The 23,682-nt window shown below is 45.0% G+C and overlaps 1 protein-coding gene across 1 annotated transcript; it reads left to right on the top strand.

The window, feature by feature from the left end:
• The first annotated feature begins 381 nt into the window (after nucleotides 1-381).
• On the top strand, nucleotides 382-23,682 carry man2b1 (mannosidase, alpha, class 2B, member 1). Its single transcript, XM_079998869.1, has 23 exons — nucleotides 382-656; nucleotides 4,736-4,838; nucleotides 6,918-7,091; nucleotides 8,061-8,254; nucleotides 9,695-9,827; nucleotides 10,575-10,720; nucleotides 11,232-11,431; nucleotides 13,703-13,823; nucleotides 14,001-14,079; nucleotides 14,154-14,263; nucleotides 14,696-14,803; nucleotides 15,566-15,682; nucleotides 16,590-16,772; nucleotides 17,185-17,282; nucleotides 17,623-17,743; nucleotides 18,321-18,439; nucleotides 18,847-18,948; nucleotides 19,165-19,252; nucleotides 19,804-19,884; nucleotides 19,967-20,191; nucleotides 21,685-21,834; nucleotides 22,492-22,594; nucleotides 23,112-23,682. The coding sequence occupies exons 1-23, from the start codon at nucleotides 546-548 to the stop codon at nucleotides 23,207-23,209; spliced, it is 2,964 nt and encodes a 987-aa protein (XP_079854995.1). The 5' UTR covers nucleotides 382-545; the 3' UTR covers nucleotides 23,210-23,682.

Genomic DNA, 23,682 nt, shown 5'->3' with positions numbered 1-23,682 from the left:
TATTATTATTATTGTTATGTTTATTATTATTATTATTATTATTATTATTGGTATTATTATTATCATCATCATCATCACAGTTGTTGCAGCGGTTGCTGATGATTAAACAGAGCATAAAGGGTTTCATCGCAGGTCTGCTAAATGTAATGTCATGTAATGTAAAGTAATGTAATGTAATGTAATGTAATGTAAAGTAATGTAATGTAATGTATTGTAATGTAATGTAATGTAATGTAATGTAAAGTAATGTAATGTAATGTATTGTAATGTATTGTAATGTAATGTAATGTAATGTAAATGTAATGTAATGTAATGTAATGTAATGTAATGTAATGTAATGGTTGACAGCTTCTCTTGCAGACTCTGTGCTCAGTGCAGCGTCAAGTCAATCACGTCCGTTCGTCGCGTCGACTCGGACCAAGTCGCTGAGCTTCGGTCGGCGCAGTCGGGCTGTCTGTGGGAGCTGCCCATTGGCTGCCTGCTTGTCACGTGGGCGGCGGGGTGCCTGTGACGCTCCCTCACGTGTTGTTGTTTTCCGCTCCAACATGGCGGCTTCCTGGCTGCCGCTGGCCGCCTCGCTCCTGCTCCTCCGAGGCGCCGTCCGCAGCGTTCCCGTCGGTCCGCGGGCCCGCGACGCGGACTCTTGCGGGTACCAGGTCGGTGCCTTTTCGTTCGCCCTGCTCCGGGGCGGTCGTCAAGAGGCTGGGTGCAGGCACACCGGGGTGGATTCATGGGGGGAGGGGGTCGAGTGAAAAGGGTGACCTCTCTGGAACCCTGGTGTGCGCCTCGGAAAGAGGAGGCCGCGGTTCCAAGGACCCTTGTTTTACGTGACCGGCAAGGAGAATATTCTTCTTCCTATTATTATGTTGGGTATCGTGCCAAAAAGTGATTGCAACCCCTGCCTTGTGACTGAAAGGTTGTTTATGCCTCATAGCGACTTGTTTTCATTCATTCAAATATAACACCAATTATTATTCCCCCCCCTGTCCTTTATACCTGTTGAAATTCCTTTGAAGGGCCAAAACCAATCACATGCCATTTTCCACTTGCCAAAAAGGGATTGCAACCCCTGCCTTGTGACTGAAAGGTTGTTTATGCCTCAAAGCGACCTGGTTTTGAGGTGTCTGGGAATGTTTGGCGTCCCAAGAAAGCCCACACTGTATAATATAATTACGAACAGATGTTGCCAGGGCTCTCAAGGGAGAGAGCCCATTGCCAGGGGCCCAGGTGATAAGGAGGGTGGAATGTGCTTAGATGTATGTCAGTCAGCTGAACTGTGACCATAGATTGGAATCAGGAATCAGATGGGCTACGTTGTCTCTGTACAAGTATAAAAGACACTCCCTGGTTCCATTCGAGAGGGAACACATTTGAATTCGGTTCTCTCCCAGACAGTCCACAGCAAGCCTGGTTTGATGCTGTTCTTACTTGTAATAAACGTAATGTTATAATCAAGTCCGCGTCAATGGAGAGTCCTTCATCAACACATCATCGACAACAAAGAAACTACAGTTTCCTTCATGATTGTTACAGTGGGGCAAAAAAGTATTTAGTCAGCCACCAATTGTGCAAGTTCTCCCACTTAAAAAGATGAGAGGCCTGTTATTTTCATCATAGGTTCACCTCAACTATGAGAGACAAAATGAGAAAAAAAAAAAATTCCAGAAAATCACATTGTCAGATTTTAAGAATTTATTTGCAAATTATGGTGGAAAAAAAGTATTTGGTCAATAACAAAAGTTCATCTCAATACTTTGTTATATACCCTTTGTTTGCAATGACAGAGGTCAAATGTTTTCTGTAAGTCTTCACAAGGTTTTCACACACTGTTGCTGGTATTTTGGCCCATTCCTCCATGCAGATCTCCTCTAGAGCAGTGATGTTTTGAGGCTGTCGCTGGGCAACACAGACTTTCAACTCCCTCCAAAGATTTTCTATGGGGTTGAGATCTGGAGACTGGCTAGGCCACTCCAGGACCTTGAAATGCTTCTTACGAAGCCACTCCTTCGTTGCCCGGGCGGTGTGTTTAGGATCATTGTCATGCTGAAAGACCCAGCCACGTTTCATCTTCAATGCCCTTGATGATGGAAGGAGGTTTTCACTCAAAATCTCACAATACATGGCCCCATTCATTCTTTCCTTTACACGGATCAGTCGTCCTGGTCCCTTTGCAGAAAAACAGCCCCAAAGCATGATGTTTCCACCCCCATGCTTCACAGTAGGTATGGTGTTCTTTGGATCCAACTCAGCTTTCTTTCTCCTCCAAACACGACAAGTTGAGTTTTTACCAAAAAGTTCTATTTTGGTTTCATCTGACCATATGACATTCTCCCAATCCTCTTCTGGATCATCCAAATGCTCTCTAGCAAACTTCAGACGGGCCTGGACATGTACTGGCTTAAGCAGGGGGACACGTCTGGCACTGCAGGATTTGAGTCCCTGGCGGCGTAGTGTGTTACTGATGGTAGCCTTTGGTACTTTGGTCCCAGCTCTCTGCAGGTCATTCACTAGGTCCCCCCGTGTGGTTCTGGGATGTTTGCTCACCGTTCTTGTGATCATTTTGACCCCACGGGGTGAGATCTTGCGTGGAGCCCTAGATCGAGGGAGATTATCAGTGGTTTTGTATGTCTTCCATTTTCTAATAATTGCTCCCACAGTTGATTTCTTCACAACAAGCTGCTTACCTATTGCAGATTCAGTCTTCCCAGCCTGGTGCAGGTCTACAATTTTGTTTCTGGTCCCTTTGACAGCTCTTTGGTCTTGGCCATAGTGGAGTTTGGAGTGTGACTGTTTGAGGTTGTGGACAGGTGTCTTTTATACTGATAACGAGTTCAAGCAGGTTCCATTAATACAGGTAACGAGTGGAGGACAGAGGAGCCTCTTAAAGAAAAAGTTACAGGTCTGTGAAAGCCAGAAATCTTGCTTGTTTGTAGGTGACCAAATACTTATTTTACCGAGGAATTTACCAATTAATTCATTAAAAATCCTACAATGTGATTTCCTGGATTCTTTCCCCCCATTCTGTCTCTCATAGTCGAAGTGTACATATGATGAAAATAACAGGCCTCTCTCATCTTTTTAAGTGGGAAAACTTGCACAATTGGTGGCTGACTTAATACTTTTTTGCCCCACTGTATATTTTAAATACTTTAGCCCACCCAGCGGGCAGCAATCACTTTTTTGCGGACGATCACTTTTTGGCACGACACCGGCCGCTTGCATCCTCAATGTTGCACTTTGGCCATCTTCTGGAGTTGGTTAACTCCTACACTGTCCAGTGTGTCAGATGTTCCTCATCAGTCCCGTCCTCATTAGCGTCTTCTGCCTTGTCCACTTCCACCACACTGCAGTATGCTCTTTACTCCTCCTCCTGTTCGCCCTAATCTTTTCATTTCTTCCAACTTGTCCTTTCTCTCTGCTACATGCTTCCTGCAACTAACAAGCCCATGCCCTACGGTTTCTGCTTCCCGACAATGATCATAAAAACCAGTTGGATGTTTCTCAATAATGTGACGTGTACTGTTCAGATCACTGTGTCCCATTCTTAACCTCGTCATGGTTTTTTCTTTCTTTCCTACTTCCTCCTCTATTTCTCACAACACCGACTATTTATTTTTGTATGTTTGACATTTTCTATTTTAAATATCTTCCCCTTATCTCCCCATCACAGTGCTGCCCATCCAGTAGTTTACATTTATCCAGTAGTTTATAAGCAGCTGCTTCCCTCAAAGACACAGTGGCATTTCTCCTGCTTCAACTTGAAGTGCGCACACTGGGGATGGGATCCTCACTGCCCCTAAACACGTTCTCAAAGCCTGAGCCTGTATTTCATCCAGCCCCGCCAGCACAGATTTTGCGGCTGATCCATATACCACACTCCCATAGTCCAGCCTCGATCTTATTAGAACTACATATAGATATATTTCAGTGATGCAGTATCAGCCCCCCACTCACATCCTCAAGCTGGCCCAATTTTCCTGGGTGATTTGTCCTTTTTTTTTTTTTTTTTTTTTTAGCCCTGCCCTCTATAAAGCACTTTGGAGCAAAATCGTTTTTGCTATTTTGATGTGTTCTCTAAAAAACGTTTAATTTGATATTTAGTGTTTGTGGTGCGGGGTTGGTGTGGTTTGAGCAGCTACACCATTCCTGGGTCTAGGTAATCGGGGCACAGGATCGGTGTGGCTGTACACCTGTTGCTCGGTCTAACGAGCAACAGGTAAAACCTGATTACCCACACACACGGGAGAGAGCACTTGTCATGACATGCGTGGCTTGCTCCACTCGCTACAGTAAACTGGTGTGTTTCTACCCCGTCATCTCTGTGTTGGAGGGCCCTGAAACGCCACTCAGGTGGCGTGTGGCAGGCGGAACTGCCACTGTGTTTTTTTTTGGTTTGTTTTTTCTTGCATTACTACTAATTTCAGTGCTTACATCAGAATCAGGTTTTGTGCTAAAATATAAATAAACACACAAGGAATTACTCTCCACGTTAGATCCATCATATACAATATTTCTTTAGTCATTTTTTTAGACTTCTGAGTGACCTTTCAAAGAGAGTGTCTCGTTATAGTCAAGAAAATAATATATTTATAATACTGTGTGTGTGTGTGTGTGTGTGTGTGTGTGTGTGTGTGTGTGTAGTCATGCCAGGCTACGATGCCCAACATGCTGAACGTCCAAGAAAAGAATATATTTATAATACTGTGTGTGTGTGTGTGTGTGTGTGTGTGTGTAGTCATGCCAGGCTACGATGCCCAACATGCTGAACGTCCACTTGGTTCCTCACACCCACGATGACGTTGGATGGCTCAAGACTGTGGACCAGTATTACTATGGAGGTCAGTCCCATACTCTCTCTATCATGGCGCTACAGCCCCGTCACAAATCTGTTTACCTCCCCCAGGCATTTTAGAACAATTCTATTTTTTAATACAATATAAAAGTAAGGGTTTGTTTGCATTCTGATCTCTTCACCATGGCTGTGCAAGGCTCCAGACAAACTTTTCCACTAGTAGTACAGGTGCTCCCTACTGAAAGAATTAGGAGCACCAGCAAAAAATGTAGGCGCACCACTGAAATCGACATGCAGCGCAACACACTCATATTTTTTCCAACTTAACTTAATTTATTATTGATAAATTATTATGTAATAAATATATAATGTATATAAATAACAGTGTGCCGTTTCACTTTAAAGCAAAGTCACAATTTTGAAGTAGTGCTGTAACAGAAAAAATTCATTACATTTTAAAAAATTGGGTTTTTTAAAACTGGGTTAAAAACAGGAGAACCCGATAATTTTGGTGTGAAAGCGGTACGAGAGGGGAATTATTTTCACCGGACATTTTGACCGGAGAGATATAAATATGTCGGACTTAAACATATTTCTGGATTAGTGATTTTGGACATTACCGAGTTACTTTTCTAAAAATAAGTAAATTCTAGAAAGCTTTTGTGGGGTGGTCATACAGTAATATGAGAATTCTCTATTATATTGTTTTATAGTATCAGACTTATCTCTGATTTGTGAACAGTCTAAACTGGGATCAAGTACCGTGTTGAAGTCCCCCCCCCCCAACCCCCAGTATAATAATTGAGTCAAGAGTTTTGAAAATATGTTGTGAAAGAAATTTCGGTCGTCCTCGTTGGGGCCCTAAATATTAGCTATGGTTAATTTGGTGTTTCCTATAATTCCATAATGATTATGTAACATCCTTCTGCATCTGAAATTGTGTCTGGTTTTATTCTGATTGGGACTTTTATTGATCAATATATCAATAATTATTATTTTTTTTAAATTATGGGATGCAGAAATCATCTGATTAACCCATTTTGCTTTGAGTGTGAAGTGCTTGGATGCAGGGGGGGGGGTGCAGTAGACAGAAGCTGGGGTTAATCCAGGTGATTTTTCTATGTTTAGCTGGTGAGCCCAAACCTCCTACATTCCAACTAACAAACTTCATGGATGTCATTGAGGTTAGTTGGGGGGTGATGGTTGTGAATTTGTAGTTTTCTCATGCAGCAGCACTGTGCTTCCAGTGCAGTAGCTATACTACCGTGCCCATGTTTTCCCATAGATAAATCAGAGTTTTTCTCCTTTACATTCATTTTTTTCTGTCCTAGTATTGCAGGAACATTGTAGGAATACATATCGACACAAAAAAACTGGCATTTAGACAAAGATAAACATGGAACATTGAGTCCGACATACATATAGTGGAGAGTGATGAGAGAAGTAGGGAGGGAAGGATTAGGAAGGTGAGACGATGAGAGTGAGCAGAATCTCGGTGATGTCTTGGATGACATTAACCAGAAGCTTGATATGCTTGGTCCGCTTCCCCAAGACCCTAACCTCTACAGTGGTGGTAAGTACGTCGTCGGTGTCAGTGGCTGAGTCAGCTTTTTTTTTTTCTCTTCACTGGGTTGTTGCGCTCCCGGTCCTCTTCCATCACGTACTCCTTAAAATAATAACAATTGATATAATCCTCGAGGTCCTCCACTTTGGAATTGTGTGTTTGCGTTTGCATGTGTTTTATTTTATTTTTTCCCTTCGCAATTCGATCTATTCGTCAGAGTTGGAGCAGATCGTCTGCGTTCAGTTTGTGCAGCCGGAGGCCGCCATGTTGAGTCACTACTCACTTCCGTGTTGTTGCGAGATCACAGCATGATCCTGTCTCCTCGTCCTGAAGATCATGCAAAATTAATAAGCTGTTATCCTATAAGATTCAGAAACTTCAAATAAACATATTTAATGAAATGTCATTACTCATGTCAAATTGGTGCTTAAAATATATATTAAAGGCTTTGCTTTACTACAACACTGTGTCAGTGTGTGTGTGTGTGTGTGTGTCTGTGTGTGTGTGTGTGTGTGTGTGTGTGTGTGTGTGTGTGTGTGTGTGTGTGTGTGTTGTCGTCAGACCGTAACGACATCCAGCACGCGGGGGTGCAGTACATCCTGGACTCAGTGGTCGACCAGCTGCTGAAGAACCCGGAGCGGAGGTTCATCTACGTGGAGACTGCGTTCTTCTACCGCTGGTGGAAGAACCAGGACGCCGGCATGCAGCGCACGGTCAAACAGCTGGTCAACCAAGGTACACACACACACACACACACACACACACACACACACACACACACACGCGCGCGCGTTTAGATCCACCTTAAAGGATCGGGTTGCTAATTGTCCTACTGATGCCTCACGTTTATTGTATTTTTACTATTGTCGGTATCACACTTTTTTGGACCAAGTCACTTGATTTTGCCGTATTTTGTGTTTGTTATCTCCATTCTGGTGCTTTCTTTGCCTCAAACCGAATGATGTTTGTGGGTTTTAAGAGGGTTTGTAGCTTAAAGACCAAACTTGAGTATATTTTTTATTGTTCATTTTGGAGCTATTTAATGTTTGGTTTTCTTCGTCAGATTTTAAAGCATGCAATCTAAATTGAACCTTGCACTTAAAAAAAAAAAAAAGTTTGAACTGACTGCCACTGCCTTCCTGACCGGGTCACCCTTGAAAAAGAGGGTGTGTCTCAGTGGGTTAGGTTCCTGGTTGAACGTTAGATAAATAAATAAATAAATGGTTACAATGACACAGGGTTTTAGCGTGACAGCTTGGAGGCAGACTGCAAACTCGACAAGACACCATTTTGTCGGGTTTACTGGGAACCCTTTTGATTTTCAAGGCCAACGATTTCAGTCCAGGGTAGTCGCGCTGTAGAGTGCGTGCGTGCGTGACTCGAATCTGTCTCCATATGATTCAATCACACATGTTTGATTTTACCGGGGGATAGTCTTTCCAAGATCCATTGGTGTGTTTCTGCACAGCCTCATATTGCAACAGAATGTCAGCGCTGCAAGTTTGCTGCACAAACAGCCACGGCAGGGAGCTGCACGGCATCCATTGTGGTTTTGACACCATGACAAGCTGCTCACAGGCCGCAGGGGTTATTTGTGACACGCGAACCTATTTTCATCCTCGTAGCTTAACACATAGAATATATCTCATTCTATCGCTTCGTCACTTATCTCCCATTCACGCTCTTGTGTTTTCCGTCCCGAAGGCCGTCTGGAGTTTGTGAACGGCGGTTGGTGCATGAGCGACGAGGCTACCACCCACTACAGCGCTGTGATCGACCAGATGACGCTCGGCCTCCGCTTCCTCAACGACACCTTCGGGCCGTGCGGGCGCCCGCGCGTCGCCTGGCACATCGATCCGTTCGGCCACGCCCGTGAACACGCCTCTATGTTCGCGCAGGTAGTTTCCTGGCAGGCATTGACTCAAAACTGTCACGATTTTGGCCTCTGCTCTTTCTGTCATCTGTCTGTCAACACTAAAGGTATGTTCACACTCGGCCTTTGTCTGAGTAGAAGAGGCGCTCCGCTCGCCGCGCCTTTTTGTGCTGCTGTGAAAAATGATACATCACTATTTATAAAACAAAGTGCCTCATATAGTTTCCAAAACAACATACTTTAGCGTAGTTGTGCAGCTCAGTATATGATCCTGGATGCTAGCGACTGGTTGTTTAGATAATATAACATTTTTTAAGCAACATTCAATATATTGTGGTATATACATTAGCCCTCATTTGACACATCCTAGTATCTGACGGAGCACTGGGCTGCCACATAGTGATGCCCGGGGACCAACTCCTGATGTGGACTGATGCCTTCCTCAGGGGCATCAGCAGGAGAGTCCAACCCTAACAAGCATGTCTTTTGGGTGGGGGTGGGGACCACGTGAACATGCAGGCTCCACACAGAAAGTCCCCCGTCGGGTTTGAACCAAGAACCTTCTTACTGTGAGGCAACGGTGATCACCACTGATCCACCGTTTGTCATAAGGAGGGGAAAAATGGTGGTCAAGGTTGGGGAGCAAGCAGCAACCACTACGGTCGGGTGTTGTGCCGTTGCACGTCATTGCAAAAGTGGTTTAGACTGCAGTTTGGCTAATGTCCACTAGATGGTGGTAAAGAACCTCAAACTGGATGGAAGTAAGTAGAAAAAGAAGAAACTTTTCACTCGAAATAGTCAATCGATTTTTTCATTTTTTTGCACAGTTTTTTAACGTCTTGATATATAACAGATTATTGTGATTTTGGAAAAAGGGTATTAAAGCAAAGGTTTACTTGAGGGTGTAGTTGCCTTCATTGACTGGTCTCTTGTTCGTGTTCAAGCATGGTCAGCCACACCTCTGCACATAAAGACTCCGCCCCACTGTACCGCCCAAATTTAGAACTTCTGGCTCCATTTCCTGCCAAGATGGTGGCAAGCATAAAGCCGAACTCAAGAATTCAAGAAAATCGCTTGGTGTGAATGTACCTTTAAGGTTTGAGCCAATACCACTTTTTTACCACCATACCGATTTTGCATCCTTAACTTTAAGCATCTGTTCATACAGAGTACCAATCTGAAACATTATTTTTAGTTCGTTTTGTGATTGATGTATAATCTTTTATTTGTACCGCAGATATCTGCTACATCAATTTTTCAGGTTTCATTTAATATCGGACATATTTAATATGCGTCTTGGTGTCATCCTCTATTGGAGATTGTGTGTGTGTGTGTGTGTGTGTGTGTGTGTGTGTGTGTGTGTGTGTGTGTGTGTGTGTGTGTGTGTGTGTGTGTGTGTGTGTGTGTGTGTGTGTGTGTGTGTGTGTGTGTGTGTGTTCATTTGCTTGTTGTGTTTGCTTTATAGATGGGCTACGATGGCTTCTTCTTTGGTCGCCTGGACTACCAGGACCACAATCAGCGGAAGTTGGATAAGGAGCAGGAGCTGCTGTGGCGGGCTTCGGACAGCTTAACGCCCCCCACCGCCGACCTCTTTACTGGTACCCCCATCCCACCCCGCCACCCCAACCTTTTTTAAAAAAATATTAAAACCTTTTTAACGTTTTACAACATTTTTAACAATACAGCTCCATATTTGTCTTAAATGAGATGTTTCAATTGCGAGCAGCCATTACCCAACGTGGCTGTGAAAGGAGTAATGAGAGCTGGACAAAATAAAGTGTGTGTGTGTGTGTGTGTGTGTGTGTGTGTGTGTGTGTGTGTGTGTGTGTGTGTGTGTGTGTGTGTGTGTGTGTGTGTGTGTGTGTGTGTGTGTGTGTGTGTCTGGAAACACTTATTGTGTTTCTAAATGTGTATTTTGTTCTACAATAGTCTGGAAATGTTTCAGAACTTCTGTTTTCAAAACCCTAATCTTTACCAAGTCATAGCTTCCAAAATAGCGAATTTTGTGAATAATCAAAAATGTCAAATTCCGAAATTTGACCCTAAAGTATGCCTCTGCCACTATGACTTTGGAGGCTCTACATCCAGTGGGATTGAAGGATTTATTTCTTTTTTTGTGGTGCGTCTGCTGCACAACACTGATTCCGTCACCATTGATTTCCAACTCATTCTGCTCCACATATTAATTCTAAATGTCGAGCTCTTGTTGAAATTGGAGTTGCCAGAAGGTGACGTCTGATCCGCTTATATCTTCCCTTGCACTCAACATCACTGATGCTGGCTGGCAGCCCATGGTTGGTGATCATCGGCTTTGTTTATCTCTGGTTACCACGGTGACCCCTTAGGGATCCTACCCAACGGGTACAACCCACCTGAGGGCTTTTGCTGGGACCAGTCGTGTGACGATCCACCAATCAGAGACGACCCTGATCTGGAGGATTACAATGTGGATGACGTGGTGAATCGCTTCTTGAAGATCGCCTACGGACAGGTGTGACACGCGCACACACACACACACACACACACACACACACACACACAGTTAAATAAGTTTAAAAAAAAGTTACATTTAAAAATGACATGGTTTCGAGAAGTGCTGTACAGTGAATTTACACCTGAAAATAAAATTTGACTTTGACAGGATAATATTAAATAAATGCAGAAATGTGATTCATTTGACCTTTTTTACTACATTTTCTCTAGCACGGTCGATATAATGGAAGACGGCGAATTTGGTTTGTTTATACATATTCGTCAAAAAAAAAGCTGTAATACGTGATAACCACCGCATTATGAAATGAGAGTAAGTTAATACAAAGTGTATTGGTTATAATGTATTGATTACAAGCGGTTTATTACATTATATAGGTGTCATTGCATAATAAAGTTCAAATTTACAACATTTTCAAGTACTTTATAATAGATGAGGCACTGCACATGACGAACAGCACCAGAGCTCAGAAGGCAAACTTGAGTTTGTGTTTCTGGCTCCACCCTCCCAGTCCCAAGTGTACAAGACCAACCACATCATCATGACGATGGGCTCGGACTTCCAGTACGAGAACGCCAACCTCTGGTACAAGAACCTGGACAAGCTGATCGGCTACGTCAACGCCCGGCAGGCCAACGGCCTCAAGGTCCACCTGCTCTACTCCACCCCCTCATGTTACCTGCAGGAGCTGCACCGGGCCAACCTCACCTGGTACCACACCTGCTTTTCTTTTTCATCTTATCTATATATATATATATATATATATATCTTTTTTTTCATTCTGTAGATTCAAATACAAATTTAGCTGCAGATTCTGTGCAACGCAGCACAAGTGCAAACTGTGCAAAACACCGTGGACTTACGCGTGGTGGTCAACGTGCACCTACGTCCTGCATGTGGCTCTTCTGGCGTTCAGTTTAATTATCCCTTAAGGACAGTGTTTTAACAATTACGATCATTCCTGGATGACGCAGCGTGGACACACAAACGTTTTGTTCCTCCAATGGTTCTTAGAACTACCTGCAGTGCGAAAACATCTTATTTGACAATTATGGTTTCCAGGGTTTTTTAAAACGCAGCGCCAGTCACAGTTTTCCGAGTTTCCTTTAAACGCATTCCAGGCTCGAGCTGTCTATGATCTACAGACAATGTCCAGATAATCAGGTCCGGACATTGTCCAGAGTTTCCCTTCAACACGTGTGGCACGCAACCAGAGGTTGTCCATGTGGTGCGTGTTTACGCTTACCTAGAAATACTTCGTTTGGTTTAAGCAAGGGGCGGGGCCTGCCTAGAGCGCGCAGGGCCTGGCGCACTGACGCTGCAGAGTTTTACAGCACACCCGAGATGGCGGACGAGGCTACTGGCCTATCAGTAATTGACTTTTTTTTTGCGTTGATACTCATGTATTTGGACGTATCCGCAATATAAACGAAAGCTAGGAAAGGAATATGACGGAAAGCAGAAAGGAGCACGAAGCAGCGCCGTGCACGAAGATCCGCACGCCGGTAAATGATCCTCCTTCACCCTCAGTGGCTGGAGAGAAATGACTTTCAACAGACGAAGCTTGGACTTATATAATTCTGGATGATGATGTCACAAAGTGGCCTGCTCCCGAAACGAATGAAATGACGACAGTTGTTCTCAAAGTTCTTCTCCAAATGTAGATGGACATTGATCAAACTCGAACGGCGAGACGTCTGAAACGTCCCGGCTCCAACGAGACCTCGACTATGTCCGTGCATTCTGCCTGGAAAACGCAAGGAAAATGCAAAGCCCTGCGGCCTGGACCCCCAATGACTGATGAGAGTACATTTTTAGAACCTTTTCCCCGACAAAATACATTGATAAATGAAGAAGAAAGAGATACAAATTATAAGCACACAAGAAATAACACACACAGTATGTAGACTATCCTTCAGCAGCACTCTGCTCACTAGTGAGCCCAAAATGGGCAAGTGGCAGTCTGTCTACAGTAAGTACAAGTTACAATATTGACAGTAATTAAATATATATAAACATAGCCGCAGGCAGCAATGCACGGCTTAGTCGTGATTGAACAGCGCCAAGATAACAGACCTCGGGACGACCGACACGATTTACAGTTTTCCGAGTTCCCGCGAAACGCAGCACCACTTCCTTCCGACACAGATGACAGTTTTCCGGGGTTCCCATGGAGCGCCGCATCACCTGCTGCTGCCTGTCGTCTCTTCCTGGCGCAGATCTCGCGCTGAGCGACCAGCACACACACCGATGGAGCGAGTCCTATGTGTAATGCCCCCCGGGGCCACCCCCTGCACATAGACAGTATAACTTATTGGATGAGGATGTCACAAATCGCTCCGCTTGGTGTAATTGGAGGATGCCTCACACACCACCACCCCCGGTACCTTCGCTCGTCTACTTCCGGTACGTCGGCTCCGGAAAAAAACCAACTACTCTTACAAATATAGCTTGATTTGGATTCAAGTTGGACCATGGCATGTGTGGACTGAATACAAATCGTATACATTCGTATCCGTGGGTTCGACTGTTCCTGAGCACCAGACGTTATCACATTACGTTGACATGTGATCGTGTCCAGAAGAACAGGAACTTTCAAACCCCTGACAGGTGAGGGTCAACAATGATGAGCTAGAGTCTTTTCATTATTGGAATAAAGTATTCCGATGGGAGCCCCACCTGGCCTTCAGTTTAGTTGGCGATCCCCTCAAAGTTGATTGTATTTTTTCAGGATTAGCGCCGGCGTGAGATCTTTGAGGCACAGGGAGGGTTTTGTGATGTTTGAAATGGCGACTTACACTCTAACAAGATCCTCCTACATGCTAATAAGGCAGCAACGGCGTCTTCACGTCTTCATTACTCCGAAGATGGCGACCGGATGTTTTCTACAATTCAGTAACTACAAAAAAACCCCAATATGTAATTCTTAGTGAGTAATCGCCACAATATGGTCTTCCTTCCTCCTTGCTTCCTGCTCCCCAGGGCCCTGAAGACCGACGACTTCTTCCCGTACGCTGACAACGCCCATAACTTCTGGACCGGATACTTCACCAGTCGACCGGCCCTCAAGCGCTACGAGAGGCTGAGCAACAGCCTCCTGCAGGTCGTCCCATGTCCCAGAACCCCCCGAGAAGCAGGGCTCATCTGATGCGAAATGTTTTTTTTTTTTTGTTTTTTTTTTTTTGTTTTTTTCTTCCTCAGCTGAAGCGGGGTGTCCCGGTGAGTCAAGCAGCCAAATTACTTTTTTTTTTTTTTTTTACCACATTTATTTCTCCTCCAGACGTGTAATCAGCTGGAAGTCCTTGCCGGGCCCACATCCAGAAATGGGACTTTTGGGACGGGTGACAGCCAGACCATGAGTAAGACGCCGCCGTTTCCACCCTGTTTTCCTTGCGACTGGGAGGTTGGGGCTGACTGACGCTGTGCTCGGCAGGGAAGGCCATGGCGGTGGCCCAGCATCACGACGCTGTGTCGGGGACGGAGAAGCAGCACGTCGCCAACGACTATGCCCAGAGGCTGGCCGCCGGCTGGCAGCGCTGCCAGGTAGCTGTTAGCCTGTTAGCGTGTTGGAGGGCCGCTGGGTTCAGTCGGTACATGCACTTTACACTCGTCCTGCACGTTCTCCTGATTAAACTTTTAAACGATTTGAGACGATGTGGTGAGAAACCTTCCTTTACACCATAATTCTGTATATTTTTATATATTTGACTTGAACTTGAACTTGTTCTGTTTTGCATTTTTCAGCTATTCGTCTGTATTTGGCCATTTTTTTTATTTTATTTTTACTTTTATTTTACTTTTGATTCTATTTTTTTTTAATTGTCGGAGAAAATATTTCAGCCTGTTACGCTATTGCATTATTTTTTTTTTTTAATTCTAATGGTGCGTCGTGGTGAGGATTGGTGCATTTTTAAGTGTTGGCTTATAAGTATTTTACTTGCGGAACCGAACTGACCCCCGGTGTTTCTCTGTCAGGTCCTGGTCAGTAACAGTCTGGCCGCCCTGTCCGGTTCCTCTGCTGAGCGCTTCTACTGCGACCGCCTCAACATCAGTGTGTGTCCTCTCACAGAGTCCAGCAAGAAGGTGAGACGCACGCACACATCGGCAATGCTCCCAAATCTAAAGTGTCAGTTCATAGGTTTTATATGTAATATTTATTCTTTGGTTGAGTTCATTTTTTAATTTTTTGGTTCACAGTTAGGTTTATGTTATTGTCACCCTCTTAGGTTTATTGAACATGAGGTATTCATCCATTTCTAATTTAGCGTTTATGTATACCGCTAATTTTTTTATTGAGGTTTATTGAGTATTGCCTTTTCTGTTTCTATTTTTCTTCTATTGCCTTATTTCTGTCATTTCCCTCCTTGGAAGAATCCGTCTGAAAGTGTTCACCTCGTCCTTCAGATCGCCTGTGATCGTCTGCCCATTTCTCTACAAATCTTAGAATTCCATTAGAAACCGCAACTCTTTGTCACTTTCTTTTCTCCAAAGTTTTCTTTCTCCTGATCCGTAGATTAGTTTAGTTATGTCCTCCTTCACTGTACGTTGTGGGGATACCTTTCATTCTTTATTGTGAACGTTCATATCGACCGTTTACTGACCGCAATGGCGGTAAAAAGTGCTGGATTAATAAATATGGAATAAATATCAAATGGGGGTCTCATTACTTTATTTTTTTTTTTTAACAAAATCTTGCAGAGTAAAACTTTAAAGAGCTCCGGAGACAGAACCGCCAGATCCCTGATACTGGGAAAAGGAGACCCCTCTCCCTGTCCGTCTCTCTCTTTCATATTTCTCTCCTCTGTTTTACGATTTCTGGAGTATAATTTTTTCTCCCTCATTCAGTTTTCAGTGAACGTGTACAACCCTCTCGCTCGACCTGTCGTTTGGCCCGTCAGGTTGCCGGTCAACGGAACGGCATACAACGTTTCGGACGCTAGTGGTAAAGCGGTGGACTGCCAGGTGTGTGTGTGTGTGTGTGTGTGTGTGTGTGTGTGTGTGTGTGTGTGTGTGTGTGTGTGTGTGTGTGTGTGTGTGTGTGTGTGTGTGTGTGTGTGTGTGTGACTGATCAACTGAAACCTAATTTCCATCAGCAGCAGTTTTGTTGCACAACTATTAGTGTAATTGCGGTAGCAGATAGATGGATAGTAGGAGTGCTGATAAACAGACTGGACTCCTCCAAGGGTCAACATGCATTATGATACAGATTTTTCCAGAAGTTTTACCTATTCCTCACAAAATAACTTTAATATGTTTGCTAAATAATACAATTGTGGTCCACACACCTTCCAAATCCTAATTTAACCCCACGCTGCTATAAGATAAAGTATGAAATCAGGCCAGAACTCCATGTGGCAAGACATTTATGGTCATATCTGTTCATCATTAATTTCAACAACAAATTGAGATAGGAGGGAAAAAAAAGATTAGATGGCACCCTATCGATCTGCATTCGTAAAAGTATGTACAGAAATAATTTGAACAAAGTATGCATATAAATCAAATAAAATCAAATAAAACAACAAATATATCCATTTAAAATAATTAGTTCAAATGCAGCAATGCACCACAGTCTAAGTTTTAAAGGGATTAACTATTAAAGATGCAGGAGTTTATTTTATCAGGTATATTTACAGAAACAAGGAATTTGCCACGCTGAGGTTTGGTGCGTTTCACTTTAGACGACTAGCGTTAAAAAAGCATTTAACATTTGAATGAAATAAAAATGAACACGAGGTGAAATAAAAATGTTTTTGCCAAATACAAACAAATAGCCAAACAATACAAAACACACAGAGGGAACAGAACTTAATTTCCTCACTATACGACGCATGTGAAAGACGTTGGTCCTTGGTCTGATCCCGTCCAGGTCGTCCCCGTATCGGCAGCCACCCGCGAGCTGAGGGGCAGCGGGGGCCACGCCCTCTACGAGCTGCTGTTCCAGGTCCGGGCTCCTCCGCTGGGATACAGCACCTACTCCGTTTCCCTGCTCCAGGCCGGGCCTCCCCCGGCCCGGGAGCGGCCCGGCACGGCCCCGGTCCTCCAGAACCAGGTGTGATTGGCTGCTTCTTCATGATGATGATGACAATAAGGCTGATGTGGTTGAGTAGAAATGTGCTCTACACAATGAAATAAATGATCAGAATGGAGGCATTGAGGTTAAACTTTTTTTTAACTAACTATTGAATATCTTTCTCAATACAAAATAAATAAATAAAACTACATGAACCTGAGGCACACAAATCAATTCCTGCCATTTTTGTAAAACAACAGTTTTTAGCAAATCAACAACAAAACTACATTAACAGTAAAAACACTGTTCACTGTTCCTCTGTTATTGAATGAATCGTACTGACTGCAGGGCTTGTCGTGTGTGCGTGTGCGTGTGCATGTGTGCGCATGCGTGTGCATGTGTGCGCATGCGTGTGTGTGTGTGTGTGTGTTCGTTCGTTCGTTCGTTCCAGTTCCTGCGAGTTACCTTTGACCCTGCGACGGGGCTCCTGGAGAGCCTCAGTAACCTGGAAACTCAGCAAACCATCAAGCTGACGCAGAACTTCTACTGGTCAGAATCCACCCGTCCGTCCGTGACGGCGCCGGGTCCTTATCAGTGTTTAGGTTCATCCGTGAGACGCTGCAGTGATTACAAATGAGTGTGGAACTTTGGTGGTATCCCGTATATCGATGTTGTGTGCAACTCTCGAGTGGTTATTGCAATCGTTTTCTTCCAATCCCGAGCCTGAGAGTGAATGTCTCGGAGGCGACCCGCCCCATTCTCACCGCGCCGACGGGCCCACCGTTCAGGCGTACTATGAGCACAGGGAGGGGCAGCTTCCTCCTGGGTGCGGACGAGCACCGTCCGGGGAAGCGGCGGCACCGATCCCACTCCGGGTTTTGCCTTCCAGGTACAACGCCAGCGACGGGAACAACTCGGACAGCAACCAGCCGTCCGGCGCCTACATCTTTAGGCCCAACTCCTCCGTCCCCTTCGTCATCAGCAGAGCTGCCAAGACCGAGTCCGTCCAGGTGTGTTCCAACACTCCCCGGGGGGTGGGGGTGCTGGTCGGCACGTCATTAAATTGTCTTTTAAATGTAATATAAACCCAAACTGACCTGCCTTGCGCCCGCTCCACGTGGCGCTGGTTCCTCTTTGAGATCATTGAGCAAACTGGATAGAACCGCATTTGAACTGGAGTCCTTTCAGGTCAGTCCACAGGGGTGTGGACTCTAATAGGGTAACGGCCACGATGAACCTTGGGCTCGAACCTCGAGGCTGTAGACAAGCTACGGACACCAAACCCAGTTGAAGGTGAAACGTGAGATTCAATTCAAGCAAAACAAACTCGTAAGGTAGGGAGGGCAGGGCGAGCAGAACCAGAGGAGGGCGGGGCACCCGGGGGGACCTCGCAGTGGGCTGTCGAATCCGGTGCTTTTCCAGAAGCTACCAAAACGGAGAAAAAAACTACAACTAACACATAAAACCGGGAAAACTGGACTTCCAGACCTCCACCCCCAAAAAATAACCAAAACTGGAACCAGTCGCCAGAATTTTGGGACCTAATTTATTTTGAGTGCCCCCCCCCCCCCCCCCCCCCCCCAACAGACCCCCGTGGTGCAGGAGGTGAGGCAGCGCTTCGGGTCCTGGGCATCTCAGGTGGTCCGTCTCTACGGCGACAGCAAAACCCTGGAGCTGGAGTGGACTGTAGGACCGCTGCCCATCGAGTGAGTCCGTTGGAGTCGCCGAGTCACTCTGCTCTTCCTCTGCCTCCCTTTACTCCATCTCTGCTCTACCTTTACGCCGCCTCTGCTGTAGCTCTGCTCCATCACCCTCCACCTTCCCTCAGCCTGACGTCCTCTGTGTCACTGATTTCAAAATTAAACGTTTTTCCAGCTAAATTAAATCATGTATTTATTTTCAGTTACACACCTGAAACTCCAAAACATAAAAAGGAAAAAAAAAAAAAAACATTGTTCAGGAAGCAGTTTTGAAGTTTTGAAACATTTGCAACAGTGCCCTCGGGGGCCAGTAGAAGGAGACAGGAAATGCATTTGTTGTCACAAGGTTTTGTTTTGCTCCACAGCCTGTGTCCTGTGTTCCTCAACCGTTGTCGTTTATCATTCCCGCTCAGTGACAGCCTGGGGAAGGAGGTGATCACCCGCCTGGACACCAGCATAGAGTCCGCCGGAATATTCTACACGGACTCCAACGGCAGGGAGGTGCTGCGGAGGAAGTGCGTCTGAAAAAATACCAAAATTGAGTTGTGGGCGGGGGCGGGGCGGCGGACACCTTGTTTGTGTTTGACATCAAATCTATCGTATCGATCACTATCATCCCGGTGGCGGTAGCGTCCGGCAGACGGAACCCCAATCCCTCGACCTCCAGGCCCGACCGTGCTGAACCTTTTTTGTGTGTCCGCCCCCCCCCCCCCCCCCCCACCCTCAAACAGGAAAGATTCCCGTCCAACGTGGAGGTTGAGACAAACCGAGCCCATCGCAGGGAACTACTACCCCGTCAACTCCCGAGCTTACATCAAGGTGTGTATGTCCCGGTGGACGTGGTCCGCATTCTGGAATATGAATAGGAATATATCAACGCGCCTCCTGGTCTCTGCAGCACCAGAGGCTGTGTCTGAAAACCATGTTCAGCACCTCCTAAAGGAGACTTTTTTTTTTTAAACCCCATCGTACTTTTGTGTTTTTATACCGGAAGCACTGAGTTGAAGGCAAGCGGCGCTGTTACGACGGAGTGTCGAATGTGGAAGTGCAGTTCAGCCAATGGCCACGAGAGGCTGCGTCAGAAAATCGGATTGTGTGGAAGTCAATGGAAAATCAAAAAAAAAGAAACTTCTTACCAGAATTAGAACAATGAATTTCTTTTGTTTTTATTGTTTTTTTTTTAATTTTTATTTATACATTTTCCCCTCAAATGGTGGACGCGATGACGAAAATATTTTTGCATGAATTCCTTTCGAAACGGTGTGTGTGTGTGTGTGTGTGTGTGTGTGTGTGTGTGTGTGTGTGTGTGTGTGTGTGTGTGTGTGTGTGTGTGTGTGTGTGTGTGTGTGTGTGTGTGTGTGTGTGTGTAGGATGACGAAAACCAGCTCACCGTCGTGACTGATCGCTCTCATGGAGGAAGCAGCATCCACAACGGCTCCCTGGAGATCATGGTAACACACATACACACACACCCCCCGATACCCCTGCTCACACGCCCACCGACACACCCCTCCTAACCCCCCCCCCCCCCAGCTCCACAGGCGGCTGCTGTACGACGACGTGCGCGGGGTCGGGGAGCCCCTGAACGAGACGTCCCCAGGATCCCAGCAGGGCCTGGTTGTCCGGGGCCGCCTCCTGCTGTCCCTGGCCCCGCCGCGGCACGCCGCCGCCGCCCACCGGCCCCTGGCGCAGGGGGCCACGCTGCAGCCGCTGCTCAGCTTCACCGATGGGGACCCGGACCCCGGGACCAGGCTGGAGGTGGGCGGATTTGTCGACTGGCAATGTTCCAAAATAGACCGTCCTGACCGTCCATGTTCGGTCGCTGTCACTGCAGCGCAGCGTCTGCTCTGCTTGTTCCTGGTGCACGAGCGCCGATCGTGATGACAAGTTTGACTTTTTTTTTTTTTCCCCTGAGACTGGGTTCTGGAGTCACCTGGTAAAAGGAGTCGTTCCATTTGGTTCAGTTGGTTTAATGTGCGGTGAGCGGAGGAGGACTCCCAGTGAAGGAGGCTGAGAAGAGTCAGACATTTATTATAGTCACTTTTTTTTGCAATGATTGCAATTCATTTTGGAAAGGCAAGTAGCATATGAAGATAATAGAAAGTTAGATTTTCACTTAAAGGTGAAAGAGACTTTGATTTGAAGTTTGAACTGGACATTTCCATGTTCGTTAAATGTTGTGTCCAGTTTCAGGCTGAATTCTACTGAAACCTGGTGACCGTCCCATGTTCTGTTTCACTGGAACTCAGAGACAGTTTCATGTTCTATTATTGTTCCATAGTGAATAAGGAACAATAATAAACAGTGTCAAAATCAGCCATCTCACTAGCGTGGGAACTGGAAATTGCAGCAGCAGTCGGTGTGTGCAGCTGTCCAATCATGTGGCCGTGATCAGATCAGGTGATTTATTTGTCATTGACGTGCAGCAGATAAACCCAATGAGACCAAATGACAAGAACATTTGATTTCTCCCAATCGCGGATGTAAACTCGCAACGATCGGACGACAAAAGACGTAAAAGATGTTTAGCGATCAATGTTTTATTATAAACATACAATTGAATGAAAGTCAGAAACTTCAGGTCAGACTTCAAAAAAAAAACTAAATCAGGAATCACAATCCGCCAAAGAAATGTGCAATCGGTGCATCTCTAGTTGGTAAACATGTTGAGTGACTTGAGGAGATGATGCATGTCAAGAGGTACATCCTAATGAGATAGATGTGTATACAGTACTGTACATAGTAATCTGTAGTAGCTAGCGTACCATGTGCTTATCCTCGTTGTGAGACGCTACGGTGTGAATAACTGATGGAGTCATGTAGCTGCAGCCACTAACGCCAGAGACCCCCTGTCACACCGCTGTGGCGCTCACAGTATCTTCCCAAGGTCGGCAGGTCTGTTTTTGTCCAAAAATTCACATTTTATATTTAATACCATATTTATTCACAAGTATTGTAACTTGTAACCTTTATATTTGCCTATAGGGTAAAATCTAGGTCTTGTGAATTTACTGGTTCTGAAGGAAAAACAAAGCAGTGGTTAGATTTATTCAAGGCCCTAATAACACGTCATAGAATCATCTTGGCCTCACAAAACAAGTCACAAATATGATGACTTTAGCTGCATACCTGCAACTCGACCTTGACTTTAACGGCAATGACTTCCCCGAGTGGAAATTGAAAAAAATAATGCTGAATCCCCCCCGGGGCGTCGCTAAAGTCTTCTCTCACCTTATGTGTCCTCGTCTTAGCTGTCCGGGGTGCAGGCTGCGCTGCCCCCTGCTGTCCACCTGCTGACACTGTCCCAGTGGGACGGCGAGTCTGTGCTGCTGCGGCTGGAGCACCAGTTCCAGAGCGGGGAGAGCGAGGAGCACTCCCAGCCCGTCACCGTGCACCTGCAGGTCTCCAGCTCTTTAACGGGATTCCAGAGAAATGCGACGCATCTTTCCAGAAAGTTGGTCCACACCTTAAGATGGTGTCCATGAAATAAGATGGATCCTTTATTCAACCCCGGACGTAGTAATACTTACAAACAATAGAAATGCAAAAGTGTCCGTCTGGGGAAAAGGCGAAATAGACGATAAACCTCAGTTAACTGTACACAATTAAATCAACGTGAACATTTGAAAATGTTGGCAATATAAACCTGAAGAATTAGCTGACACAAGTCAGAATACGATCCCCACGGAGGGAACACTTTATCAATCCCTGGAAGGAAATGCAGCCGTTACAGCAGCAGAAATGGTCTCAAATAAAATGGGAAATGGATGGAAATGTTCGTTTTCTAAGATATATTACTTTTCAAACGCAAATGTTGTGTACACAACCTTATCGGGTTAGGCCAGTCTTTGGAAAGATGCATCATAACGACTTTAACAATTTCCTTTCCAGAAATTATATATCTATAAAAAAAAACAACTTAAATTCTAATCTTCCTTCTGGAAATCTGACTAAAGGGAATGGTTAAAATATCTACATGTAAGATTATGTGTGATCTGCCAAACCGCCCCTAAGAGAGAGAGTAACACACACACACGCACACACTCTGTCCACTGCAGAAGCTCTTTTCCTCCCTGACGCTGCTGGGCGTGTCTGAGCTCAACCTTTCGGCGAACCAGTGGAAGGCGGAGATGAGCCGCCTGGACTGGAGGGCGGAGGAAGGTCAGTCCCACCAGCACACTCCCTTTATGCTCGTACTGTTGTTTGTTTTAAGAAAGTATGTGATGCCACTCACACATCTCATTTGTCTTGGTATTTCCCGGTTTTCTAAATGGTTATTTGTATATTGCTTAATAAGTATTAATACAGTGTTATTTTAGTATTAATAAATACATGTCAATAAATGCATTATTTGTCATTAAATAATACACAATTGTTATTTCAATATTAAATTGCTATTAATAAATAAATCGTTATTATTGAATATATTATAAACTCTTTCCACATCTACTGGATAACAGCGATCCATCTCTGAGGTGAACCTGCACAATAACTTGATAATTCTGCTTTGACTCCAGCATTAAAGACGCTGCATTTCTAACTATACTGTATTGAATAAGAGATGATTTGTCAAAAAATAGATCTTAAATTTAAAGAATTACATTTAACTCGCACTGCCTCTTGTATTTGTGCTGATTATACTTTTTTTTTTTTTTTTCTCTCCCTGTTGCACCAACAGAGAAGCGGCCCCTGCCGAGGGGCCCCAGGGACCCCCCGTCCTGGGAGGTGATGCTCCGGCCCATGGAGATCCGCACGTTCCTCCTCAGGGTCCGCTAGTCGCTGATAACCACCGATTCACCGCAGCCTTAGGAATCAAATTGAATTAGCAGATTTCGAGCACAGCAATGCATGATGGGAGGTCGGACTGGACCTCAAACACTCAGTTAATTCCAGGTAGAGGGCGCAAAAACCAAAAGAAACAAAAAAAAAAGATGACTTTTTTTTTTTTTATGTTTGTGTTATTTGGGATTCCACAGATACGGTGAGAAACCTTCCCAGTCTCCGCTGCCAATTACACATTTTTATCAATTCCATTTCAAAGCAAATGGGCTGAGATGTAGTCCTGGAAGTCTGCTACGCTCACCTTCACCACATCCAACCGAAAATCATTTGAAACCCACTGGTGCCAACGTTGTTTTTGAGGCTGCTGGTCTGTGCAGTGCGATCTTTGTGTCTAAATACAGTTTTATAATGATTGATTTGACAATTGACCTCTGAGCGGTTCATATTAAAATGAAATTCCGTCGCTG

The sequence above is a fragment of the Zeus faber genome (genome assembly GCF_960531495.2).
Source record: "Zeus faber genome assembly, chromosome: 4".
In the NCBI taxonomy this organism is placed as follows: domain Eukaryota; kingdom Metazoa; phylum Chordata; class Actinopteri; order Zeiformes; family Zeidae; genus Zeus; species Zeus faber.
This window is presented reverse-complemented; position numbering and strand designations above follow the sequence as displayed.